Source organism: Aulonocara sp. 'chitande type north' Nkhata Bay, linkage group LG20 (assembly GCF_057382095.1).
Source record: "Aulonocara sp. 'chitande type north' Nkhata Bay isolate Kocher_YH1m ecotype deep benthic linkage group LG20, A_spYH_male_GT1.1, whole genome shotgun sequence".
In the NCBI taxonomy this organism is placed as follows: Eukaryota; Metazoa; Chordata; class Actinopteri; order Cichliformes; family Cichlidae; genus Aulonocara; species Aulonocara sp. 'chitande type north' Nkhata Bay.
The window spans coordinates 37,318,566-37,344,573 of NC_141363.1; the positions used below are offsets into that span (position 1 = coordinate 37,318,566).

General features: G+C 43.3%; 1 protein-coding gene and 1 long non-coding RNA gene across 8 annotated transcripts in view; one reads left to right on the top strand and one right to left on the bottom strand.

The window, feature by feature from the left end:
• LOC147306232 (myelin transcription factor 1-like) overlaps positions 1-26,008 on the top strand; it is a 101,058-nt gene that overhangs the window by 68,981 nt on the left and 6,069 nt on the right. For 5 of the 7 annotated variants that reach the window (XM_086278749.1, XM_086278745.1, XM_086278747.1 and 2 more), the window contains exons 15-20: positions 5,061-5,129; positions 5,384-5,446; positions 5,862-5,945; positions 6,423-6,644; positions 24,078-24,169; positions 24,469-24,572. In XM_086278749.1, coding sequence (XP_086134875.1) covers positions 5,061-5,129; positions 5,384-5,446; positions 5,862-5,945; positions 6,423-6,644; positions 24,078-24,169; positions 24,469-24,572 — 634 coding nt within the window. Of the gene's footprint in view, positions 1-5,060; positions 5,130-5,383; positions 5,447-5,861; positions 5,946-6,422; positions 6,645-24,077; positions 24,170-24,468; positions 24,573-25,203; positions 25,414-26,008 lie in introns of all 7 variants that reach the window. The other 2 variants (XR_015126735.1, XM_086278750.1) reach the window with 2 other exon arrangements.
• LOC147306233 (uncharacterized) lies at positions 6,769-9,481 on the bottom strand. Its single transcript, XR_015126736.1, has 3 exons — positions 9,269-9,481; positions 9,069-9,119; positions 6,769-6,905 (listed from the first exon to the last, which is right to left on the bottom strand). It is a non-coding gene; the product is annotated as an uncharacterized LOC147306233 (long non-coding RNA).

Consider the following 26,008-nt stretch of genomic DNA (forward strand, 5'->3'; position numbering starts at 1 on the left):
AATGTTGGCATTTTCACTATACCTATTTCCAAAAGTGGCTTTGTTCTGCATATCACAGTGAGTTTAACAGTCTTATTGTCTGTGGAAATAAGCTATTGTAAATTCTGGGTGGTGCTGATTTTTTTAATGATGGGGGTATGAGGTGTGTCTCCCAGTGCAGAGGGCATACATCTTACTGTGTCCTTGAAAATGGTCTCCAGAAAGGCATTAACATCCATCCTTACCATCCATCCTCAGTTCAAAAGTCGCAGAGCCTTGCTGTCAGTTAACCAGTCAACATACCAACGAGCTGACAAGGTGCACCACTGTGGTGCAGCTTGAACAAGATAGGACAGATTTATTTGCTGAAAGGGGAAATAACACAAAACTATACTGGTACATCTATAAACTAACACATAGAGACTCACACAGCCAGGAATGAGAGAGATCACCACGCTGGACAGAAGAAAACAAAAGGCTTAAATATACAGGGAATTACGAGGGAACAGGAAACTCGTGGGGAACACAGCTGGGGCAAATTACACACAATGAGATGGAGCATGTACAGTTAAACATTACACATGAGACAAGGTAGCTTCAAAGTAAGAGAGGCAAGCAAAACATGGTGTAGGAGACTACCAAAGTAAAACAGGAAATAATGGGAACACACTCAGAGAGGTGCAGACAGACAAACAGAGACATGACTAGGGAAACATGGATAATATGACAGGCAAGGGGGAGCAGAATGAAACATGAGTGAAGCAAGACACAAAGACTCACAACATAGATAAACACAGACACACAGAGGGCAAAGACACAAGGGGGAATCTAATAATCAAAAGGCTAAACAGAATAACCTAGGTACTGTAGAATAAATCCTTAGAATAACAAAGTGGACTTAAATATAAATTAGAATCCAAAATAATATCAAAACGCAAGAAAACTCAAAATGCTGGGCCAAAAAACCCAGGATCATGACAATAAGTCCAAAATCCAATTTGAGAGTAAGGTGTTCAATCCAGTCAGAGAGAGAGCTGTGGGATGATTGCACTAAAAACTAAAGAGAAAATGATAAGCAGAATCCTGGCTTAACTCATCTTTTTCTCCAAGTGCCATAAGATAGTGTGTAGGGCACATGTATCACATATTATACAACATGCTCTAATCACTTCATCCAAAACAGTCCTGAAGTAATGCCATTGCACCCTGTAGGTGGTAGATAGAAAGCACTTGCATAGAAAAAAGTGCTTGTGTATGGGTGACTGAGGCAGGTTGTGTAAAGCACTTTGAGTGCTCAGATAAAGAAGAAAAGTGCTAAATAATGACCTGTCTATTCAACCTCTGACCAGACTCTGATCTGCTTTTATACAATTTTATGAGAGAAAGTGCGAGAAAGAGAGCAATATGCCAGATGATATATACAAGTTTTTAGGATCATATGCTGCAATCCAGATGATGACAGCATGCCCCCTTGAGGCTGTGTAAAGCCACTAGGAATAGACCCACGGGGCTTACATTTCACTACCCTACTAAGGCCCATAGTAGGCTGATCAGGGGTCCAGTTCAAGCATGAAATGCAAACCATATCTTGGTCCAACAGTGCGGGGCCTCAGTGGGACAGCCCATAATGTGGGCTGACTGTGAGCTGCCCACACTAACAAGAGAATGGCCCACAGTGTGTCCCACTGTAGACCTGCAACAGATCTACAGCATGCTCAGATACTGGCCTAATATATTTTACTTGTTGAGCTCTTTTGCAGTATATCAATTAGAGCAAGTATAACTTTAATTTTACTGAGGTTTTAAATCAGTCATCTTCTCTCAGTCTTATATTTCTGACATTGTAATTAAACATGTTCTATCATTTCATGTTTTCATCTATTTTAGAGAAGATATGAAACACCTTTACTTTTGTATTATAAATAATATACCAGCAAATGTGCCCATGAACTGAGGGGCTGTGTGAGCAGGACAAAACCAATGCTTATCACTCACTAAACGGGGTGTGCCCACACATGGTCCACACAGTTAAGTGCCCACAGAATTCCTTCTGGGGGACACAAATGGGCAAAATTTCACTATGGGGAACACTTGGGCTAGCCTACCCAACCATAATAGATTTTAAAACCCAGCCAACACAGTCTCACAGTTCACCCACATCTACCCACTGTGACCCCACACAGGTATGTTTGCTAGGTTTAGGGAAAGCCTTGTTTATGTCAGCAAGACAATACTAAACCACATACTTGGCTGCAATCTAGCACCACACTGAAAATGTTTGAATTGTGAAATGAAAAGTGTCACTAAGTGTAACTTTTAAGAGATTTCTATTTCTTATCTCCTTTTTTTGCAAATAACTAAAACTAGTTTTTCTAACAGCTCTCAGCTAAAGACATTTTTTCAAATTGTTTATAGCTTTGGAATTTTATTGTTATTTATTTAGGTTTTACATAGATTCCCATTTTGTGGGTGGGGTCTCGGGGGGGGGGGGGGGGGGGCAGGGGTAGCATGGTACACACATTGAAAAAGTTTCTTCAGTTGTAATGAAATGGCTCGTGTAAAATTTGTATCTTCATTGCTTCAGTATTTGTCCAGCACATTAGCACAGACAACTGGGACCTCTCACACCTGACCTCACGTAATGAAACAAACTAATATGTCTGTGAAGGTTCTCAGTCATCCAGGTCATCGTAGTCAAAGGAGCTTGCAAAGAAAAGCGTCTGGACTTCTTTAAGTTACTTGAAGACGTTTCACCTCTCATCCGAGAAGCTTCTTCAGTTCTAAGGTCAAATGGTGGAGAGTCCCAGATATAAACCTAGTGGGAGTATCCCCCCACAGAGGGACAAAAGGACCCCCTGATGATCCTCTAATCACCTGAGACAAGGTGTGAAACTGGGTGTGGGTCCCAATCAGCCAGAGTTTCGGGTGAGTTCATTGTGAAACCTGGGTCAAAATCAAGACACAAGAAGTGGAATCCTTCACTGCGCACATTAACTCTGTGGATAAAAACATCAAGTTCACCAGGGAAGACACAAAGGACAACTGTTTGCCTTTCCTGGACTGCGCTGTGCACATTGAAGAGAACGGCAACCTCAACATCAAAGTTTACCGGAAGCCCACACACACGGACCAGTACCTCCTGTTCGACTCCCATCACCCTCTGGAACACAAACTTGGAGTAATTAGGACCCTACACCACCGGGCAGAACATGTTCCCTCTAAGCCTGAAGGAAAAAAGAAGGAACACACACATGTAAAGGAAGCATTCAAAACATGCGGCTATCCTAAATGGGCGTTCTTAAAGTCAGCAAAGAGGCACAGAAAAGAAGATCAGACACCAGCGAGGGAGGATAAGAAGGACAGACGCAACAACATTGTCATCCCCTATGTAGCCGGTGTATCAGAAAAACTCAGGAGAGTTTTCTCCAAGCACGACATCCCAGTGTATTTCAGACCCAGCAACACGCTCAGACAAAAACTGGTTCACCCGAAAGACAAAACGCCAAAACACAGACTTAACAATGTGGTGTATGCTGTACAGTGCAGCGAGGAATGCTCAGACCTCTACATTGGAGAGACCAAACAGCCACTTCACAAGCTCATGGCACAACACAGAAGAGCCACCTCCACAGGACAAGACTCAGCAGTCCATCTGCATCTTAAGGATAAAGGACACTCTTTCGAGGATGCCAATGTTCACATTTTGGACAGAGAGGACAGATGGTTTTGAAAGAGGAGTGAAAGAAGCCACCTATGTCCACTGTGAGCGACCATCTTTGAACAGAGGCGGTGGTTTACGACACCAACTCTCTGCCATCTATAATCCAGTTTTGAGATCCCTTCCCAGACGCCTTAACGCCCACTCACATCCTGGGCCATCTGATCTCAGGAATTCGCATGATAAGGTGGGGCCAGGTTTCACAATGAACTCACCCGAAACTCTGGCTGATTGGGACCCACACCCAGTTTCACACCTTGTCTCAGGTGATTAGAGGATCATCAGGGGGTCCTTTTGTCCCTCTGTGGGGGGATACTCCCACTAGGTTTATATCTGGGACTCTCCACCATTTGACCTTAGAACTGAAGAAGCTTCTCGGATGAGAGGTGAAACGTCTTCAAATAACTTAAAGAAGTCCAGACGCTTTTCTTTGCAAGCTCCTTTGAAAACAAACTAATACATGTCTGTGGAGGTTCTCAGTCATCCGGGTCATCGTAGTCAAAGGAGCTTGCAAAGAAAACCGTCTGGACTTCTTTAAGTTGCTTGAAGACGTTTCACCTCTCATCCGAGAAGCTTCTTCAGTTCTAAGTTCCACTGTGAGCGACCATCTTTGAACAGAGGCGGTGGTTTACGACACCAACTGTCTGCCATCTATAATCCAGTTTTGAGTTCCCTCCCCAGACGCCTTAACGAACACTCACATCCCGGGCCATCTGACCTCAGCAATTCGCATGATAAAGTGGGGCCAGGTTTCACAATGAGCTCACCCGAAACCCTGGCTGATTGGGACCGACACCCATTTTCACACTTTGGTTCAGGCGATTAGAGGATCATCAGGGGGTCCTTTTGTCCCTCTTTGGGGGGATACTCCCACTAGGTTTAAATCTGGGACTCCCCACCATTTTACCTTAGAACTGAAGAAGCTTCTCGGATGAGAGGTGAAACGTCTTCAAGCAACTTAAAGAAGTCCAGACGCTTTTCTTTGCAAGCTCCTTTGAAAACTAATACATGGTTACTATATGTAGAGGATACGCAGTGAAACATTTGAGGATTTCCCTTCATTCTCTCTTCATTTGAACAAACGAGACCTTTCAGATGTTTCAGCAAACAGTAGACTGTTACATTTACAACTTACACCATTCAGAGTAGATGACTCTGGTTATGCCAAAGAACATATTTAGGGGAAGCTAACAATGACACTACTTGAATTTAAAATAATACCATTTCTGTCCTTGCTGTGTATCCTGCTCAATTCTGTCCTGGCTCTGAAGTCTAGTTCAGGTTCTGGCTCTTTCCTTCACTCATACTCAGACATTCTGATCTGTCTGGTGTTCTGACATTCTCTCTCTAACCTATCTTTCAGTCTGTCAGGCTGTCCTCTTGCTGATAAATCACTTCGGACCCTCATGGCTGCCCACACAGCAGAACTAAAGTATGTGTGCTTTCTCCCGTCTCTCACCTCCACAGCTACAGCTCTGTCCTTGCTCTCCTTTTTAAACTAATATAAAATACTAATATTTTTGATATAATACAATATATCAAAAATTGGAAACAAAAAAAATTGATTCTAAGTAATCTGGTGGAAAAAAATCATTTTTGCCAGCAATGTGCTAATAATTTAAATTTGCAAATTGAATAAGTGCACGTGTGTGCGTGTGCGTGCGTGTGTGTGTGTGTTTGTCTCAGGTGTCCAACTCCAGGTTGTGACGGATCAGGCCACATCACTGGAAACTATGCTTCACATCGCAGGTGAGAGTTTGCCTCCCCAATCACATATTCGTTACAGACTACATCAGTTACTCAGTGTGTTTATGTCACACTTTGGCAATAATAAAAAAAAGTCTGTGTGTAGACTTATTTTCTTGGTCCCTACTGCTTACACAGTCCACCAGTCTCACTAAGACAGAAGCTGACATTGAGTGACAAACATTAAGCTAACAGAATATAATGTTCACATAAACTCACTGTAAATGTACTGAGTCCTTGTAAACTGTTAAAATGCGCATTAAACAGAATCAGCTTCACCCATATTAGCTTACATGTTTCAAAATATTCAAATGACTTTTTTACTTTTTGAGGTTATTCTTTTAAAGAATTTTATTTAGCCTGTGTTTAAGCAAAGCTTTGTCTTTTCTGTGTGGTCCACTTTCTTCCTCTGTGCCAGTTTGTCTGGATGCCCCCGAGCCAAGAAAAGTGGAGTCAAATCAACCCCTACCAAGGATGACAAAGAAGATTCTGAGCTGCTCAGGTTTGCAACAATAGCTCATTAGCACCATGTGTGTGTTAGATTATAATTTGGTTTACTTTGGCTCAAAAGAAATGTATTATAGATATTGTTTTTTTATTATTAATCCTTTATTTATCCAGGTAAAAAATCTCATTGAGATTAAAAATCTAATTTCCAAGATATTAAGTATCAGAAGATGAATTATGATGATTCAGATGAATGATGGAGTTTTAGTTCTTACACCGCCTTCAGGGCTGTCACAGGACAGCACACTGACCCTGTGAAGAGGATAATATCTTACTTATTTTAAAACTATGCCTTTATTCTTTCCTGTAGAAAAATGGAAAGGATTTCAATGATTGGACAAATGGGATAAATGACACATTTGTCTACTTTAACCCATTCAGAGGCCATTGTCTAAATTCATGTACCAAATTTAAAATGTCTTGTGTTAGCCTAAGCCAAACTAGCCTGACAGTGTTTTCTGCCTGGCTACAGATGTCCTGTTCCTGGCTGTGATAGCCTGGGCCACATCAGTGGGAAGTACGCCACTCATCGCAGTGCTTATGGATGTCCACTAGCAGCACGCCGGCAGAAGGAAGGTCTTCTAAATGGCACACCCTTCTCTTGGAAGGCCTTCAAGACCGAGGGCCCATCTTGCCCAACACCAGGCTGTGACGGTTCTGGTCATGCTAACGGCAGCTTCTTGACACATCGCAGGTACCCTGAATATCAGTGCATCATTAATAGTGGTTTTAACCAAACTTCTGATTTATTTTGGTTTATGTACATATAAATACATATATATATATATATATATATATATACACACACACACACACACACACACACACACAGCAGATTTCTGTACTTGGACAGGCTGACAGATGAGCTGAAGCAGGAGTCTCTGTGGACCATGTTGTTTGCAGATAACATTTGATGTGATCTGTAGTGACCGTAGGAAGAAGGTGGAGGTATGCTCTGGAGAGAAGAGGAATGAAAGTCAAAAGATAGTCAGACGGTACAGTGGGGCAAAAAAGTATTTAGTCAGCCACCGATTGTGCAAGTTCCCCCACCTAAAATGATGACAGAGGTCAGTAATTTGCACCAGAGGTACACTTCAACTGTGAGAGACAGAATGTGAAAAAAAAAATCCATGAATCCACATGGTAGGATTTGTAAAGAATTTATTCGTAAATTAGGGTGGAAAATAAGTATTTGGTCACCTCAAACAAGGAAAATCTCTGGCTCTCACAGACCTGTAACGTCTTCTGTAAGAAGCTTTTCTGTCCCCCAATCGTTACCTGTATGAATGGCACCTGTTTGAACTCATCATCTGTATAAAAGACACCTGTCCACAGCCTCAAACAGTCAGACTCCAAACTCCGCCATGGCCAAGACCAAAGAGCTTTCGAAGGACACCAGGAAAAGTATTGTAGACCTGCACCAGACTGGGAAGAGTGAATCTACAATAGGCAAGCAGCTTGGTGTGAAAAAAATCAACTGTGGGAGCAATCATCAGAAAATGGAAGACATACAAGACCACTGATAATCTCCCTCGATCTGGGGCTCCACGCAAGATCTCATCCCGTGGGGTCAAAATGATCATGAGAACGGTGAGCAAAGATCCCAGAACCACACGGGGGGACCTGGTGAATGACCTGCAGAGAGCTGGGACCAAAGTAACAAAGGTCACCATCAGTAACACACTACAACGGCAGGGAATCAAATCCCGCAGTGCCAGACGTGTTCCGCTGCTAAAGCCAGTGCATGTCCAGGCCCGTCTGAAGTTTGCCAGAGAGCACATGGATGATACAGCAGAGGATTGGGAGAATGTCATGTGGTCAGATGAAACCAAAGTAGAACTTTTTGGTATAAACTCAACTCGTCGTGTTTGGAGGAAGAAGAATACTGAGTTGCATCCCAAGAACACCATACCTACTGTGAAGCATGGGGGTGGAAACATCATGCTATGGGGCTGTTTTTCTGCCAAGGGGACAGGACGACTGATCCGTGTTAAGGACAGAATGAATGGGGCCATGTATCGTGAGATTTTGAGCCAAAACCTCCTTCCATCAGTGAGAACTTTGAAGATGAAACGAGGCTGGGTCTTCCAACATGACAATGATCCAAAACACACCGCCCGGGCAACAAAGGAGTGGCTCCGTAAGAAGCATTTGAAAGTCCTGGAGTGGCCTAGCCAGTCTCCAGACCTCAACCCCATAGAAAATCTGTGGCGGGAGTTGAAAGTCCGTGTTGCTCGGCGACAGCCCCAAAACATCACTGCTCTCGAGAAGATCTGCATGGAGGAATGGGCCAAAATACCAGCTACTGTGTGTGCAAACCTGGTAAAGACCTATAGTAAACGTTTGACCTCTGTTATTGCCAACAAAGGTTATGTTACAAAGTATTGAGTTGTATTTTTGTTATTGACCAAATACTTATTTTCCACCCTGATTTACGAATAAATTCTTTACAAATCCTACCATGTGGATTCATGGATTTTTTTTTTTTTCACATTCTGTCTCTCACAGTTGAAGTGTACCTCTGGTGCAAATTACTGACCTCTGTCATCATTTTAGGTGGGGGAACTTGCACAATCGGTGGCTGACTAAATACTTTTTTGCCCCACTGTAGCTCATTGCAAGAACATCAATAAGCGGAGGCTACCATCAAAGCTGCGAGATCCCGAGACTACAGCACAATGGGAACAGTTAACCATATAAATATGATGAGCTAACTCAGGCAGAGAGCAGTGTAACTGTAGATGATGCATCTACTGGGCTGAGGATGAAGATTGTGGGCAGACTTAATGTAGCCACACAACCAAGAGCACAACTCTCCCGGCTCCCTGAGTCTCATCAGAGGAGATCCTCACAGAGAACAGAGCTCTGCTCACCATCTCTAATACCAGCATCACAGACACCAGTAAGCTCATATATGCCACTGCCACACTTGGATATAAGATTAAAAATGCATGTAGAAAAAAGAAGAAGGCTAGAAAGCAAACTCAGGGAAGACTAGAAGGATGTTAGTCGGCTAACAGAGGTGAAAAGGGCATCGTAAGAGACAGGTCCTGGACAAATAAGAAATACAACAAGATATCTATAAATAAAGTTCTTGAAACCATCAAAAAAGGCTCACAGCTTTGGCCACTAGGCTGAAGAGATGCATCACAGAAAAGGTGTACTCCCACTGCAAAGAAACAGTAGTAGAAGATCAGACCCACACAGAGCTGTGACTGAGCAGTACTGGAGGAATATGTATAAGAAAGGTGTCACACAATATCAATATCATGGACTAAGAGCAGACCAAAATAACCTCCCAGAACAAGAATCAGTCACCTTCACAAAGGCCGGCATCCAAAAACTCCAGAAAGAAGAGCTGGAGAGCACCAGGTCCTAACAATGCCTACTGGCTGAAGAAGCTAAAGACATTCATTCAATGATTGCCTGGTGGCACAACTAAATAGGCTGCTAAAAGCAGGTACTCATCTGGACTGACTAACACAAGGCAGAGCAATAGCGATCATGAAGGAGCTCCACAAGGGTATAACACTGTTGAACTACTAGCCAACTGCCTGCTTTTTCACAACATGGTAGCTCCTCTCAAGTATCATAGCAACCAAGCTGATTAAGCACATGAATCATTACATGAGCACTGGGCATTGAAAACAACACCAGAGGATCAAATGACCAGCTTCTGTTAAACAGAGCAGTACACCAGGACCCTAAGACCAGGCAGACTAACCTGAGCACCACCTGCATTGACTACAAGAAAGCCTACGACTCCCTCCCACCACCCACAACTGATCTATAGGTTTCTTCCTGTAGAGGGGAGTTTTTCCTTTCCACTGTTTCCAAGTGCTTGTTCATCGTGGGCTTCTGATTGTTTGGGTTTTCTCTGCTTTACTCTACATTGTAAGGTAAAGACTACAATAATACAAAGAATCTTGAAGTAACGGTTGTTATGATTTAGCACTGTATGATTAAAATTTAATTCAATTGAAAATAACAAGATGTACTGTCCCCACTGCTCTTCTGGATGGCATTACCTTGGCCTCCAGTAACGCTATGAGGAACCTTGGAGTCATTTTTGACCAGGATATGTCCTTCAATGCACATATTAAACAAATGTGTAGGACTGCTTTATTTGTACTATATCTCTAAAATTGGAAATATCCTGTCTCAGAGTGATGCTGAAAAACTATTTCATGCATGTTTTACTTCCAGGCTGGACTACTGTAATTCATTATTATCAGGATGTCCTAAAAACTCCCTGAAAAGCCGTCAGTTAATCCAAAATGCTGCAGCAAGAATACTGACAGGGACTAGAAAGAGAGAGCAGATTTATCCTATATTGGCTCCTCTTCATTGGCTCCTCACATACAAGGTCTTAAATAATCAGGCCCCATCTTATCTTAATGACCTTGTAGTACCATATCACCCCATTTAGAGCACTTTGCTCTTGCACTGCAGGCTTACTTGTTGTTCCTAGAGTATTTAAAAGAAAAATCAGAGGCAGAACCTCCTGTCAGTTTTCAGGCCTCTCTTCTGTGGAACCGGCTTTCCATTTCGATTCAAGAGAGACACTATCTCCACTTTGAAGATTAGGCCAAAGCTCTTGCTCATAGATGATTGTTGGGGTTTTCTCTGTTGTATTATTGTAGGGGCTACCTTACAATATAAAGCACCTTGAGGCAACAGTTGTTGCCTCAAGGTGAGGCAATCAGAGGCAATAGGTCTTATGAAGTAATAAGTTCAAATTTGGAATTATAAAAAAATATTTTCAGAAAAGGTCAGGTGAAATGTATAATAGTAGTTGTTTACAGGGAGTTGTATTAAAAAAAAAAAAAAAAAACTGGAGCTCTGTCATGGTTTGGTGGTACATTTCAGCCAGTAGGGTTGGAGATCTGGTCTCTTCCAAGTTAGGTGTGCCTGGAACATTTCCAAAAGGAGGTGCCCAGGCTCTTTTTCACATGCAGAAGCAGCTTTCTTCTGAAATCTTTCTGGATGTCTGAGCTCCCTAACCTTCGTCTAAAGCCGAACCCAGCCATCCTACAGAGGAAACTCTTGCAAACAGCCATTACCCAGATTTCATAACCAACGGTAAGGGTTGTGATGTAGAGGGACTGGTAAATTGAATGCTTTGCCTTTCAGCTCAGCTCCCTCTTCACTATGGCAATCCAGTACAATGCTCACATTACAGCTGATGCCACACCAATCTGCCAGTCCAACCTGTACTCCGTTACTCATTACTCATGAATAAGACACTTGAACTCCCTTGATTAAGGAAGCCTCTCACCTTCGACCCAGAGAGACCATTCCACTCTTTTTCTGGCAAAGAACCATGGCCTCAGACTCTTGGGTGTGCTGACTCTCATCCCAGACATTTCATACTCTGTTGCAAACTGCACCAGTGCATGCTGAAGATTGCACTCTTCTCTTCCACACCCTTCTCAACCTGGAAATGCCTTGCAATCCTGTCGATAGAACGTTAGAGACAAGGGGTTGAATCCAACACCTGCTGAAAACATGCTTAGATTTGTTACATTTGTTTGTTAAATTTGACAGCCCCACAATGTCAGTGTCAATGTTGAGATGCGAGGGTGAATATCATCCAAACATGGTGCTCACACCCATGATTCTACAATTGCCAAAGCCACAGCCCTTTTGGTGCTCTGATACTGCTCTACTGCTTCAGAACACCCCTGGTCCCACTGCCGTGACAGGTACAGATGAGCTGGATGTCTCCGAATTGGTCCTGAACATGGCCCATTATGACTTTATTTACCCCACCCTCCCCTGGGATGCAAAAGAAATCCTTTCAGATGTGGGAGTTAAAGATTCGACAGACATGGGCCTCTATCAGTCACCCAGTTTATCATCACTACTTGTTTGGGTTTTCCAGGTATGTCCAGCGGTCTTGGGCACCATCTGACTCAGTTTACTTCGATGTGGTGAACATTTTACAACTCGGTTCACCTTTTCAGCTGAGTGAACAAGATATATGTATATATATATATATATATATATATATATAAACACCCAGCACGCCCCTGCGGGCGGTTTATCCTTCAAGCTCGGGTCCTCTACCAGAGGCCTGGGAGCTTGAGGGTCCTGCGCAGTATCTTAGCTGTTCCCAGGACTGCGCTCTTCTGGACAGAGATCTCCGATGTTGTTCCCGGGATCTGCTGGAGCCACTCGCCTAGCTTGGGAGTCACCGCACCTAGTGCTCCGATTACCACGGGGACCACCGTTACCTTCACCCTCCACATCCTCTCGAGCTCTTCTTTGAGCCCTTGGTATTTCTCCAGCTTCTCATGTTCCTTCTTCCTGATGTTGCTGTCATTCGGAACCGCTACATCGATCACTACGGCCGTCTTCTTCTGTTTGTCTACCACCACTATGTCCGGTTGGTTAGCCACCACCATTTTGTCCGTCTGTATCTGGAAGTCCCACAGGATCTTAGCTCGGTCATTCTCCACCACCCTTGGGGGCATCTCCCATTTTGACCTCGGGACTTCCAGGTTATACTCGGCACAGATGTTCCTGTACACTATGCCAGCCACTTGGTTATGGCGTTCCATGTATGCCTTGCCTGCTAGCATCTTGCACCCTGCTGTTATGTGCTGGATTGTCTCTGGGGCATCTTTACACAGCCTGCACCTGGGGTCTTGCCTGGTGTGATAGACCCCAGCCTCTATGGATCTTGTGCTCAGAGCTTGTTCCTGTGCTGCCATGATTAGTGCCTCTGTGCTGTCTTTCAGTCCAGCTTTGTCCAGCCACTGGTAGGATTTCTGGATATCAGCCACCTCCTCTATCTGCCGGTGGTACATACCGTGCAGGGGCCTGTCCTTCCATGATGGTTCCTCGTCTCCCTCCTCTTTCTTGGGTTTCTGCTGCCTGAGGTATTCACTGAGCACTCGATCAGTTGGGGCCATCTTCCCAATGTATTCTTGGATGTTCGTTGTCTCATCCTGGACTGTGGTGCTGACACTCACCAGTCCCCGGCCCCCTTCCTTCCGCTTAGCGTACAGCCTCAGGGTGCTGGACTTGGGGTGAAACCCTCCATGCATGGTAAGGAGCTTTCTTGTCTTTATGTCAGTGGCTTCTATCTCCTCCTTTGGCCAGCCTATTACCCCAGCAGGGTACCTGATCACGGGCAGGGCGTACGTGTTGATGGCCCGGATCTTGTTCTTACCATTCAGCTGACTCCTCAGGACTTGCCTGACCCTCTGCAGGTACTTGGTGGTTGCAGCTTTTCTAGCGGCCTCTTCATGGTTCCCATTCGCCTGCGGGATCCCCAGGTTCTTGTAACTGTCCTCTATGTCTGCAATGTTGCCTTCTGGTAGTTCAATCCCCTCAGTTCTGACTACCTTCCCTCTCTTTGTTACCATCCGACTACACTTCTCCAGTCCGAACGACATTCCAATGTCATTGCTGTATAGCCTGGTATATATATATATACACTCAACAAAAATATAAACGCAACACCTTTGTTACTGCTCCCATTCCCCATGGGATGGACGTAGAGACCTAAAATTCATTCCAGATACACAATATAACCATCCCTCCCAAACAGTGGTCACAAATCAGTCCAAATGTGTGGTAGTGGGCACATCTGCTATATTGAGATAATCCATCCCACCTCACAGGTGTGCCACATCAGGATGCTGATCTGACATCATGAGTAGTGCACAGGTGTACCTCAGACTGCCCACAACAAAAGGCCACCCTGGAATGTGCAGTTTTTTGCGCTATTGGGGGTCTGGGGACCCAGAACCGGTCAGTATCTGGTGTGACCACCATTTGCCTCATGCAGTGCAACACATCGTCGCATGGAGTCTATCAGATTGTCAATTGTGGCCTGTGGAATGTTGGTCCACTCCACTTCAATGGCTGTGCGAGGTTGTTGGATATTCGTGGGAACTGGTACACGCTGTCGTATACGCCGGTCAAGCACATCCCGAACATGCTCAATGGGTGACATGTCCGGTGAGTATGCTGGCCATGCAAGAACTGGGACATTCTCAGCTGCCATCTGCCCTGAACAATGTGAACCATGATTCATCCGTGAAGCGCACACCTCTCCAACGTGCCAGACGCCATCGAATGTGAGCATTTGCCCACACAAGTCTGTTACGGCGACGAGCTGGAGTCAGGTCAAGACTCCGATGAGGACGACGGACATGCAGTTGAGCGTTCCTGAGACGGTTTCTGACAGTTTGTGCAGAAATTGTTTGGTTGTGCAAACCAATTGTTCCAGCAGCTGTCTGGGTGGCTGGTCTCAGACGATCTTGGAGGTGAACCTGCTGGATGTGGAGGTCCTGGGCTGGTGTGGTTACACGAGGTCTGCGGTTGTGAGGCCGGTTGGATGTGCTGCCATATTCTCTGAAACGCCTGTGGAGACGGCTTATGGTTGAGAAATGAACATTCAATGCACGGGCGACAGATCTGGTTGACATTCCTGCTGTCAGCATGCCAATTGCACGCTCCCTCATTGCTTGTGGCATCTGTGGCATTTTGCTGTGAGACAAAACTGCACATTCCAGGGTGGCCTTTTGTTGTGGGCAGTCTGAGGTACACCTGTGCACTACTCATGATGTCAGATCAGCATCCTGATGTGGCACACCTGTGAGGTGGGATGGATTATCTCAATATAGCAGATGTGCCCACTACCACACATTTGGACTGATTTGTGACCACTGTTTGGGAGGGATGGTTATATTGTGTATCTGGAATGAATTTTAGGTCTCTACGTCCATCCCATGGGGAATGGGAGCAGTAACAAAGGTGTTGCGTTTATATTTTTGTTGAGTGTATATACCAGGCTATATATATATATATATATATATATATATATATATATTTATATATGTGTGTGTGTGTGTGTGTGTATATATATATATATGTGTGTGTGTGTGTGTGTGTGTGTGTGTGTGTGTATATATATATATATGTGTGTGTGTGTGTGTGTGTGTGTGTGTGTGTGTATATATATATATGTGTGTGTGTGTGTGTGTGTATATATATATATATATATATATATATATATATATATATATATATGTATATATGTGTGTGTATATATATATATATATATATATATATATATATATATATGTGTGTGTATATGTGTATGTGTATATATATATTAGGGGTGCAACGATACACAAAATTCACGGTTCGGTTCGGTTCGATACTTTGGTGTCACGGTTCGATATTTTTTCGATACAAAAAAATGTTCATGCCTTTTTAATTTGTCATTTATTAAAATTATAAATATATATTTTAACTCAAAAGTACAGTTTTTAAATTTAACCCTAACCCTTGTGCGTGTTTTTTATTTTGACAGCGAATGCGCACCTGCGGACCACTTATGTGCAGCCCTGGTTATTTAGCTCATCATATCACAGCCACAGAAATTCTTTTGTCCATGAAACCATAAAGCTGCACTTTCTTTTTGCCTTATAGTCTGATTTGTCATAACTTCTCCGTTTTGTGGTAAGCTTTTCTTTGGCTGTCACTTCTTCACCCTGACCTGTCTTATTTGGCTCAGCAGAACTAAAATATATATCTGTCTGTGAAGGTTCTCAGTCATCCAGGTCATCGTAGTCAAATATATATCCTGCTGCTTTTACACACGCACTCACATAAGCTCAGCGATTCTCTGCGCGATCAACCTCTCACGTTTAAGCTTGCTGCAGGAGATTTCACTTGTCATGTTTGCATAGTAAGCTAACAATTAATAAGACGATGTCAGAGGAATTGGTGCGCAAATTATCATCACTCACAGATCAGTGCTGTCGCTCTCTATACACAGTTCGCACGATTGCAAAGTGAAAGCAAAAAAACAAGCGCAAATTCAAACGCGATTTCAATATGTCACATATTGACAGTGGCTCACCGATGCCAATGACATAATTACCCAGCTACATTTCCGAAAGAATGCAAAAGCATTGACATATATTTTTCCTTCCTACAATAGCCCGACGGGCAGGGAAGAGATAGATTTTGGTAGCCCGACTGAAAAAAATCGCTAGCCCCAGGACGTCGGGCTAGCGATATTGCAAGCCCTGTATCTGATTGAGGAATCACTCATCTTTGGAAAAGAGAGTTTATTACAGAGAAATGTCTCTTTCCAAAATAAAAGCTATACTATCCGCTTCTTCTGGGCTATATTCTCAGCAGCATAAGGAGAATCATGTGCTAACAGCTGTCTAAATGACTCGGCTAAAGTTAGTAGCATGCTTGTTGTTTTTGTCTTTGCACTAGGATGATGTCGGCGTAAATGTGCAGTCATATTCGTTGTGTTCCCACTAGTGCTTTCAGGTTAATCTCGTTGAAATGACCTTAACGCCACAACATGGCAAATCTCCGTTAACGAGCTACCGCCGATCGCCCTGTGCATGGGGCTAGACGGCCAACACGTTAACGAGCTAACTGCGCTAACACACTAGTTCCCACTAGAGATGGACCGATCCGATATTACGTATCGGTATCGGTCCGATACTGACCTAAATTACTGGATCGGATATCGGAGAAAAATAAAAAATGTAATCCGATCCATTAAATATCACGAAAACGCCTCACAAAACTTGCAACACGCCGTAACTCACCTCAGAACGTTAGCACGTCGGAGCAGTATGCATCACGTGATAGAGCGGCTGTGGCATGCGGGACCTGTTGGTGGTCTGGATAGCATGTGGAGCTTCGCTAGCAACCCGGCATTTCATCTCCGACAAAGTTATCCCGAGAGAAGTAAAGCAAGTGTGTAAGTCCATCTCTGAATGTTTGTAAAGGATTCCTGCGTTAAGCTTAACAAGCGACTGCCTCTCCTGCTGCTACTTCAATCATGAAACTGCTTAATGATCAGCTGATCGGCTTTTCTGTCGCGAGTCCGTGTCTCTAGTTTGCTTTTGGCCCACTTTGCACCAGAAAGAGGAAACCAGCGGCTGAACAACAGCAGCACGTTTAAGCTTGATAAGCTGTTGTTAGAATGTATTTAATATTACTTTCTACTCCAGGATCTTTTTCTACGTAGCTGACGCTGGTAACTGTGCAGGGGCGGATCTAGCAAAGTTTAGCCAGGGGGGCCGATAGGGCATTAACAGGGAAAAGGGGGCACAAAGACATACTTTTCTTTCTTATTCTCATTTAAAATGTCTAGCTTTTAATAAATAATTATCTGACACCCAAAGTTTTAATTTGATGTAAAATGAATAGAAGTCAATTACTGTATATAGTAACTATTAAGTCTAATATATATACCCTAGTAAGCTATAGTACTTTTTCCTTTGGGAAGGTCTGTGCAGTCTGCAATTTTGTTGAAGAAAGATGTTGAATCTATTTAATATTTCTTGAAAAATAATTGATTTCTGTGCATTTTTTTTCACACTGCATCAAATTAAGGTTGATTACGTCGATTAAGCATCATGAGGTGGAGCGTGAGGGGTGGTTCCCTATTTTTTATTTATTTATTTTTGTTGTTGCTGGGAGTTGGAACCCTATTAGTTAGGTTGCTTAATATTTATGCTAAGTACTCTTTAAAATACCAGAATAGGGAGGATGGTGTAGGTTTAAGTTTATTAGATTGATCAGTATTGCTGAACTATGAAATATATTTTTTTGCATACAGGTATAACAGAATAGCTTTAGTGTAGTTGTTGTTTTAAACTTGAGTATGAACTTATACAAAATGCAGCAAGATATTTAAAAAACAGTTTTGTTGATTAAAAAACACTATATCGGATTCATATCGGTATCGGCAGATATCCAAATTTATGATATCGGTATCGGTATCGGACATAAAAAAGTGGTATCGTGCCATCTCTAGTTCCCACCCATGTAATTGAGCATTGCATGGCACATCCAACATACTGTTTTACTTTAGTCCATGACTCGCTTACCTTCAGGGTCATACGTCACATGAAAACCAAAATAATTCCAAACGCCAGATCTGAATGAGGGTGGGGGAGGTGCCCTGCGCTCTTCCTTCTGTCTATGCTGTCTGTGTGGAGCGCTCAGTGGATCTGCGCTCGACAGTGCAGCCTAGGCGGAGTAGTCGAACGCAGATTCACTGAGCGCTCCACACAGACAGCATAGACAGAAGAAAAGTTGATAAAATAAATTACAAATGTTGTATTGTTCGATACATATGCGTACCGAACCGAAAGCACTGTATCGAACGGTTCAATATCGATACGAATATCGTTGCACCCCTAATATATATATATATATATATATATATATATATGGTATCGCAAGAAATAAGTGGTTATATAAATATATGAGTATACATAATAGTTATTATTCATAGATACCTACATCCTAAGTTCCTGTTAATCTTCTGAAAGAAACAGAATGAATGTGTTGTTACAATGGTAATGCCAGGAGAGGCAGTATTAGTTCTGTGTTACATTAATGTGTAAGGAAGTGGAAGAAGAGTGTGTCCTGTAGGAGGCAGTAGAAAATGGATGCTCATGTTCTGTACATGCCCTGAAAGTAAGGTTCAGTAAACCAGTGCAACAATACCCCGGTGTAAGGCTCAGTTATTGTATTTTTATTTTTTGAAGATGCAACATCTTTTTGGCGACGAGGACGTTTAGGGGGAAGGAGTTTGGGCGATCGGACTGAAAGAAAAGAGAAGAAAATAAAGTGATGGAGTCGGCTACAGGTTTGGCTAGCTTTTCAAAGAATGCAAAAGTTTTCGGCTGGAAATAGAAGGCAGTGACCTCGAAGCGGAAATGGCTACAATTGGTACGCTAGTAGCGTTCGATCCAAAGAATCAGACTTGGGATGAGTACACGGAAATACTCGAGCAGTTTTTCGCAGCTAACGGGATCGACGATGCAGAGAAACAAAGAGCGATATTAATAAGTGTCGTCGGAGCAGCGACGTACAGCTTGATGCGAAACCTTCTCAGCCCGGCCAAGCCCAAAGACAAAACCTTCCAAGAGCTGGTGCTTCTGATGAAAAATCACTTCGATCCGAAGCCCAGTGAAATTGTGCAAGCCGAATGAAACCGTCATGGAATATGTAGTGGAGCTGCGTCGCCTGGCACAGGATTGTAACTATGGCAACACGTTACAACAGATGTTGAGAGATAGGATCGTCTGCGGAATTAAGGATGACCGAATTCAGAGACGTCTCTTGTCAGAAATAGATCTCACTTTTGACAAGGCTCTGTCAATTGCAGTAGCCATGGAGACTGCAAATAAAAATGCACAGGATCTGCAGACCTCAGGGGCGTCAGCAAAAATGTTTCAGTCTCGCTAGAGGACAACAGGAGAGTCGTACCTTTAAAGCAGAAAATAAAGAGTGTTATCGTTGCAAAGGAACCAAGGACACAGCAGCAGACTGTAAGTACAAACAAGAAAAATGTCATGCTTGTGGTAAAATGGGACACATAGCTAGAGCTTGTAAAAGCAAGACTAAACTGAACCAGAAAAAGTATGGATCGACATATGTAAAGAAAGAAAAAAAGCAGAGTTCACACTACAGTACTCACAATGTGGGCGAGAAAGCAGATAACAACAAAACTGATAGCTCTGAAGATGACTCTTTTATGTTGAACTGTGTCAAGTGCAGTCAAGGGCACAAAAGAAAACTGTTCAAGTTAGGGCGTGGCAGTGCGGTACACTTAAGAAGAGTAGACCCCTACACTGTGGATATGCAAATTGATGGAAAAAAGGTGAACTTTGAAATAGACACTGGATGTTGCCTAACAGTCATGAACGAAGCAACATTCAGAGAAACAGGGAAAGACAGCAAGCCCCCCAGCCTGCAGCCCATCAAAATCAAGCTCGAAACTTATACAGGGGATCCTGTTAAGGTGATTGGTGCAACACGAGTCAGCGTCAAATACAAGCAGCAGAAAAAACATCTGCCCCTGGTGGTGGTCGAAGGCGACGGCCCCAGCTTGCTAGGTCGAGCTTGGCTCGAGGAAATTAAATTGGACTGGGGTGAAATGAAAAACAGTCCTAACAACAGAAAGCTGCACCAAGTCAAAACAACAGAGAAAACACTTCAGCAAGTGTTAAGTAAACATGAAAATGTGTTCAAAGAGGAGTTGGGCACCCTGAAAGGAATGAAAGCTGCTATTCATGTGAAAAGTGATGCCACCCCACGCTTCTTCCGTCCGCGTTCTGTCCCCTTTGCTATGCGAGCAAAAGTCGACGAGGAAATAGACCGACTGTTGAAAGAAGGCATCATCTCGCCAGTGAAATATGCTGAATGGGCGGCACCAGTAGTGCCACTCCTGAAGCCCACAGGGACAATAAGACTGTGTGGGGATTACAAGCTTACTGTAAATACCGTGGCTTCACTGGAGCAGTACCCCATACCCAGAATGGAGGACTTGTTTGCCACACTGTCCGGGGGTAAGCAGTTCTCAAAATTAGACATGAGCCACGCTTACCAGCAAATCCTCTTGGATGACGAATCGAAAAAGTACGTGACAGTAAACACATCTCGGGGGCTGTTCACGTATAACAGATTGCCTTTTGGAGTGGCCTCTGCTCCAGCAATATTCCAGAGGACCATGGAAAGTCTTTTGAAGGGGATACCTCATGTAGCAGTGTATTTAGATGACATCTTAGTGACTGGAGTGGATGAAGTAAGCCATCTACAGAACCTGGATGAGGTGTTGACCCGGTTGGAGGAAGCTGGGTTGAGGTTAAAGAGGTGCAAGTGTGCCTTCATGCAAGAGAAAGTGGAGTACTTGGGGCACATAGTGGACGCCCAGGGGCTCCACCCAGTGGAAAAGAAAGTTAAAGCAATCATGGACGCACCTACCCCCACAAATGTCACTGAACTGAAAGCATACTTAGGTTTGCTAAATTACTACAACAAATTCCTTCCAAACCTGGCAACCCGGTTGGCACCCTTACATGAACTTTTGAGACACGAGGTACGGTGGACATGGCAAAAGAGACAAGAGGAAGCATTCCAGAAATCTAAGAACCTGTTGAACTCAGCAGAGGTGTTAGTTCATTATTCTGCTGACCGTGAGTTGGTTCTCTCATGTGATGCATCCCCATATGGCGTAGGTGCCGTATTGTCACATAAGATGGAGGATGGAAGCGAGAGACCTTTGGGGTTCATGTCACACACACTCTCTCCTGCTGAGAAAAAGTATTCTCAGCTTGACAAAGAAGGTCTAGCTGTGATATTTGGCATCAAGAAATTTCACAAATACTTGTATGGCCGAGTTTTCACGATTTACACAGATCATAAACCCTTAATCTCACTGTTCAATGAAAAGAAGCCTATACCTCAGATGGGCTCACCAAGAGTACAAAGATGGGCCGTGACATTGAGTGCTTACGAGTACAACATCAGGTACAAGCCAGGAAAACATCATGAAAACGCGGATGCGCTCAGCCGGTTGCCGGTACCAGACTCAGCACCTGAGCGAGAGATGGCTGAGCAGGTTTTGATGATGGATGTACTGGATGACACATTAGTGGACACTGCACAGATCAAACGATGGACAGCTAAGGATGTCTTGTTGTCGCAAGTCCACGAGTACACCTTAAAAGGCTGGCCAACTGAGACCGACACCTGTTTAAAGCCGTATCGACAGAGAAAGCTGGAACTGAGTGTGAGGGATGGTTGCGTGCTCTGGGGAGCCCGAGTAATTATTCCCACCAAAGGCCGAGACAAAATATTGAAACTCCTGCACCAGACTCATACAGGCATGTCGAAGATGAAAGGCTTGGCAAGGTCGTATGTATGGTGGCCAGGGATGGATGAGAACATTGAAAGAGAAGTGCAGGCATGTGAGGAGTGTCAGAAACACTCCAAGTCACCACCTACTGCACCATTACACCCTTGGGAGTGGCCGGAGTCACCATGGTCCAGAATCCATGTGGACTATGCAGGGCCTTTCCTCGGGGAGATGTTTCTAATCATTGTGGATGCTCATTCCAAGTGGATGGACATTTACCCTGTGAAATCCTCTACATCACAGGTAACTATAGAGAAACTGCGCCAGAGTTTCAGTGTGTTTGGACTACCTAAAATGTTAGTTTCAGACAACGGAACATGTTTCACAAGTGCTGAATTTGAGTCATTCATGAAGCAGAATGGAATTGACCATGTAAGATCAGCACCTTTCCACCCTTCTTCAAATGGGCTGGCTGAGAGGGCGGTCCAGACCTTTAAGGAGGGGATGAAGAAAGTCAAAGGTGATACCTTGCAAACCAGACTGTCCCGATTTCTGTTCAGTTATCGCATCACACCGCATGCCACTACTGGTTTATCACCTGCAGAGTTGATGATGTCACGGAGACTCAGATCAGTTTTGGACTTGCTCATGCCTGATGTGAAAACAAAAGTGCAGCACAAACAATCGAAACAGAAAGAAAATCATGACACCAAGAAAAGACTGAGAAGTTTCACACCAGGAGACAAGGTCTTCATCAGAAACTACTCCTATGGCCCGAAGTGGATTCCCGCAGTCATCGTGAGAGCATCGGGTCCAGTGTCTTACATTGTTACCATTGGATCAGGTCAAACTGTGAAGCAGCATGTGGATCAGGTGAGAGCAAGAGTGGCTGACACTGTTCCCAGTACACCAGACAGGGAGGTGGAGCCATTGCTTGACAAAGAATCAGTGCCTGAGTGCTGCTTGCCATCAGAGTTGGACACATCGCCACAACCTCCGGCAATGGAGTTGCCTTATGCTCCGGAGACTCCAGCTCCCGGAGACTCCTCAGGGACACCCGTGTTGCGACCTTCCCAGAGAGAGAGACGTCCACCAGAGACTTTAAAGGACTTTGTTAGGTAGTGTGAGATCTTCCAGAAATAGAGCAACAATGCGCTCTGATCTGATTAGAAAAAAAAAAAAAAAAAAGAGAAACATGGAAACCTATGTACAGTTGTATGGTTGTATGGTTACCTTAATTACATGTTGATTGTTTGTTAAGCATTCTTTAGATAAACAGTTATTTTGTAAGTCAAGGGAGTTGTTGACTTAAGGGGGGAGGAGATGTGGTATCGCAAGAAATAAGTGGTTATATAAATATATGAGTATACATAATAGTTATTATTCATAGATACCTACATCCTAAATTCCTGTTAATCTTCTGAAAGAAACAGAATGAATGTGTTGTTACAATGGTAATGCCAGGAGAGGCAGTATTAGTTCTGTGTTACATTAATGTGTAAGGAAGTGGAAGAAGAGTGTGTCCTGTAGGAGGCAGTAGAAAATGGATGCTCATGTTCTGTACATGCCCTGAAAGTAAGGTTCAGTAAACCAGTGCAACGATAAGGCTCAGTTATTGTATTTTTATTTTTTGAAGATGCAACAATATATATATATATATATATATATATATATATACATATATATATATATATATACATATATGTATATATATATATATGTGTGTGTATATGTATATGTATATATATATATAATATTTTGATTTGATATATGGCCTCATATCAGATAATCTAATAACAATGTCCATCATTAACCTAAGGTGCTCTGGTAAGTTCAATGTTATGCTTGAACATGGCATTTGTTTTCACCAACCCATGCCTAGCACAGATTTCCAATAACAAAACACCACTGGATTAGATCAAGCAAGCTGTTTCTCTCAATCATCCCTCACCAGGTAACTCCAACGAGACTTCATTGTGGGCACTGAAGTCTCTATAGAGAAACATTGCACCCAACCACAGTGCTTGCATCCATGGGTGGTGGATCCACAGGGCGGCAAAACTGTTATTTTTGTGTGCTGTGCCCGCACAGGCCCCATGGACCCCAGGGCTGGATCCAATGGTGGGCCACAATTTAAGGTTAACCAGCCCCAAGAACTCAGTTCCATGAGGGTTTTTTGAATTGTTCTTTGACAAATAATGAAGGTGGCCATGCAAAATATTTACAATAAAGCTCATTTGAAATGTACAAATTCTATTTTTGCTGTATTTTCATGTATGTTTGTACATTTAAATAAAAACCTATTTTCCATTTTTCTGGCAAAATCTGAAAAAATGAGGGGTTGCTCAAGACGTGTGTGTGTGTGTGTGTGTGTGTGTGTGTGTGTGTGTGTGTGTGTGTCCCTTCTTATCCATGTGTCCACTATTTCAGCCTTGTGTGAGAATGTAAGAGCTCTTGATCCTCATCAGCTGCTTCTCTCAGTCTGTCAGGTTGTCCCAGAGCATCAGCCAACAAGAAAAGAGCCAAGTTCCCTGGAGATGAGTATATCACTGCAAAGTTCAGAGCCAGTGATGGTAAGAAACCGTGATGTTTCCTCTCTGCTCAAAATTATGCCTGTGTTACATTTGTTTTTGCTCCTATACTTCCCAATGAGAGTTACATTTTATTTATATAGCACTAAAGCAAAACAACAGTTGCCCCAAGGTACTTTATATTGTAAAACTACTACTATAACAGAGAGAAAACCCCAACAATCAGATTACAATCAGATAGTTTAAATGCTGAGTGTAATCCAAATAACAGGCTACCAAAGCAGGACTATTAGGTGTCTTCACATTCATTTTGCTAATAGTGAATTTCTGATCTTGCTCAGTGCTGGACAATGATGAAGATATCAAGCAGCTCAATAAGGAAATCAACGAGCTGAATGAGTCCAACTCAGAGATGGAGGCCGACATGATAAACCTGCACACTCAGGTGAGTGCAGCTTTTCAGTCACTGCACAGCCAGCAGGACCCCATGTTCTATTCCAGATATTGCCATGTGACATTACACCCAGATATGGTGTATTGGTCAGTCTTCCTACGCAGCTACCAACACTGGTAAAACATTCAACTCCATAACAACCAAGGAAACATCATAATTTATACAGTCCAAGTTCTTAAAAAGTTGAGCCACCGTGTAAAGCATTAAAAAAAATGTGAATCTCTGCAAATTTTACAGACCCGAACACAGAAAGCATATCAGATGTTTAAGCTGAGACATTTTACTATGTAAAGGCTGGAAAAGCAATTATTACTAAAAAAAAAAAAAAAAAGAAAGAAAAGAACAGCTGCAGGAACATTTTGCACTTAATTTGAATAGTTGGCCACAGGTTGGTAACATGACTGTGTGTAATCAGAGCATCTTAGAGACAGAGTGTTACCTTGTGCAAAAATCTGTTTTCAATTATGAAACAATTCCAGAATAATGTTCCTCTGTGTAAAATTGCAAATCTTTCAATATGTCATCTATATGTGAAAGACTCTTACCCACACAGCATTCTGTAACTGTTTGGTTAGTTTTTATTTAACGTTTCTGGCACACACAATGCTTTCCGTTCGCCCAGGTGTTACCACAGTACTGTGTCCGGAGCTCTGAACAAGCCGAACAGAAGTGTGATGAATTGGTACAAACTGTACGGAGTGGAGAATACTGTCTTTTCCTTGGATTCTGCAGACAAGGGAATCTGCCAGTACCTCTTGGTTAAATCCAGTGTCATGAAAAATAACACTGGCCTGCCTAAGCAGTCCAGGAGCTCGTCGACCCAGGACATGGGGTAGGCATCAAGCCATGACACTTTGTTCCCCTTGCAGTAATAGACACAGAACCGTATAGACCCATCTTTCTTCACAACCAGAACTATGGGCCTACAACAAGCACTGTGCAACTGTTCTGTCACTCCCATTTTCAGCATTTCAGCCGATTCTTTCTGAACAATTTGTCGCTTATGTTCAGGCAACCTGTAGGGCTGTAAATGCACCATCACGCCAGACTGTGTTTCAAAATGGTGCTCTATGAGAGTCATACAGCTAGGCAGCAGGGAGAACAATCTGCAAAACACTGTTGCAATGCTGCAACATCCATTTTCTGGGACTATGTGAGATGGTTATCACAATGGAGGGAGGCGGGAATGGTGGAATTTGGTACCTCCAGCTCCAACTCATCTCTCTCTTTTACCAGGCTCACCAGAGAATCAGTTTCAGCCTCTCTTCACGCTTTAAGGAGGTTGAGGTGACAAGTTTGAGTGGCACCTCCCCTGTTCGACCGTATCACTTTATAGTCAACGTCCCCCACTCGCCGTGTGACCATGAAGGGTCCTTGCCCATTGGCAAGTAATTTCAAGCGAGAAGAAGGAAGCAAAACAAGCACTT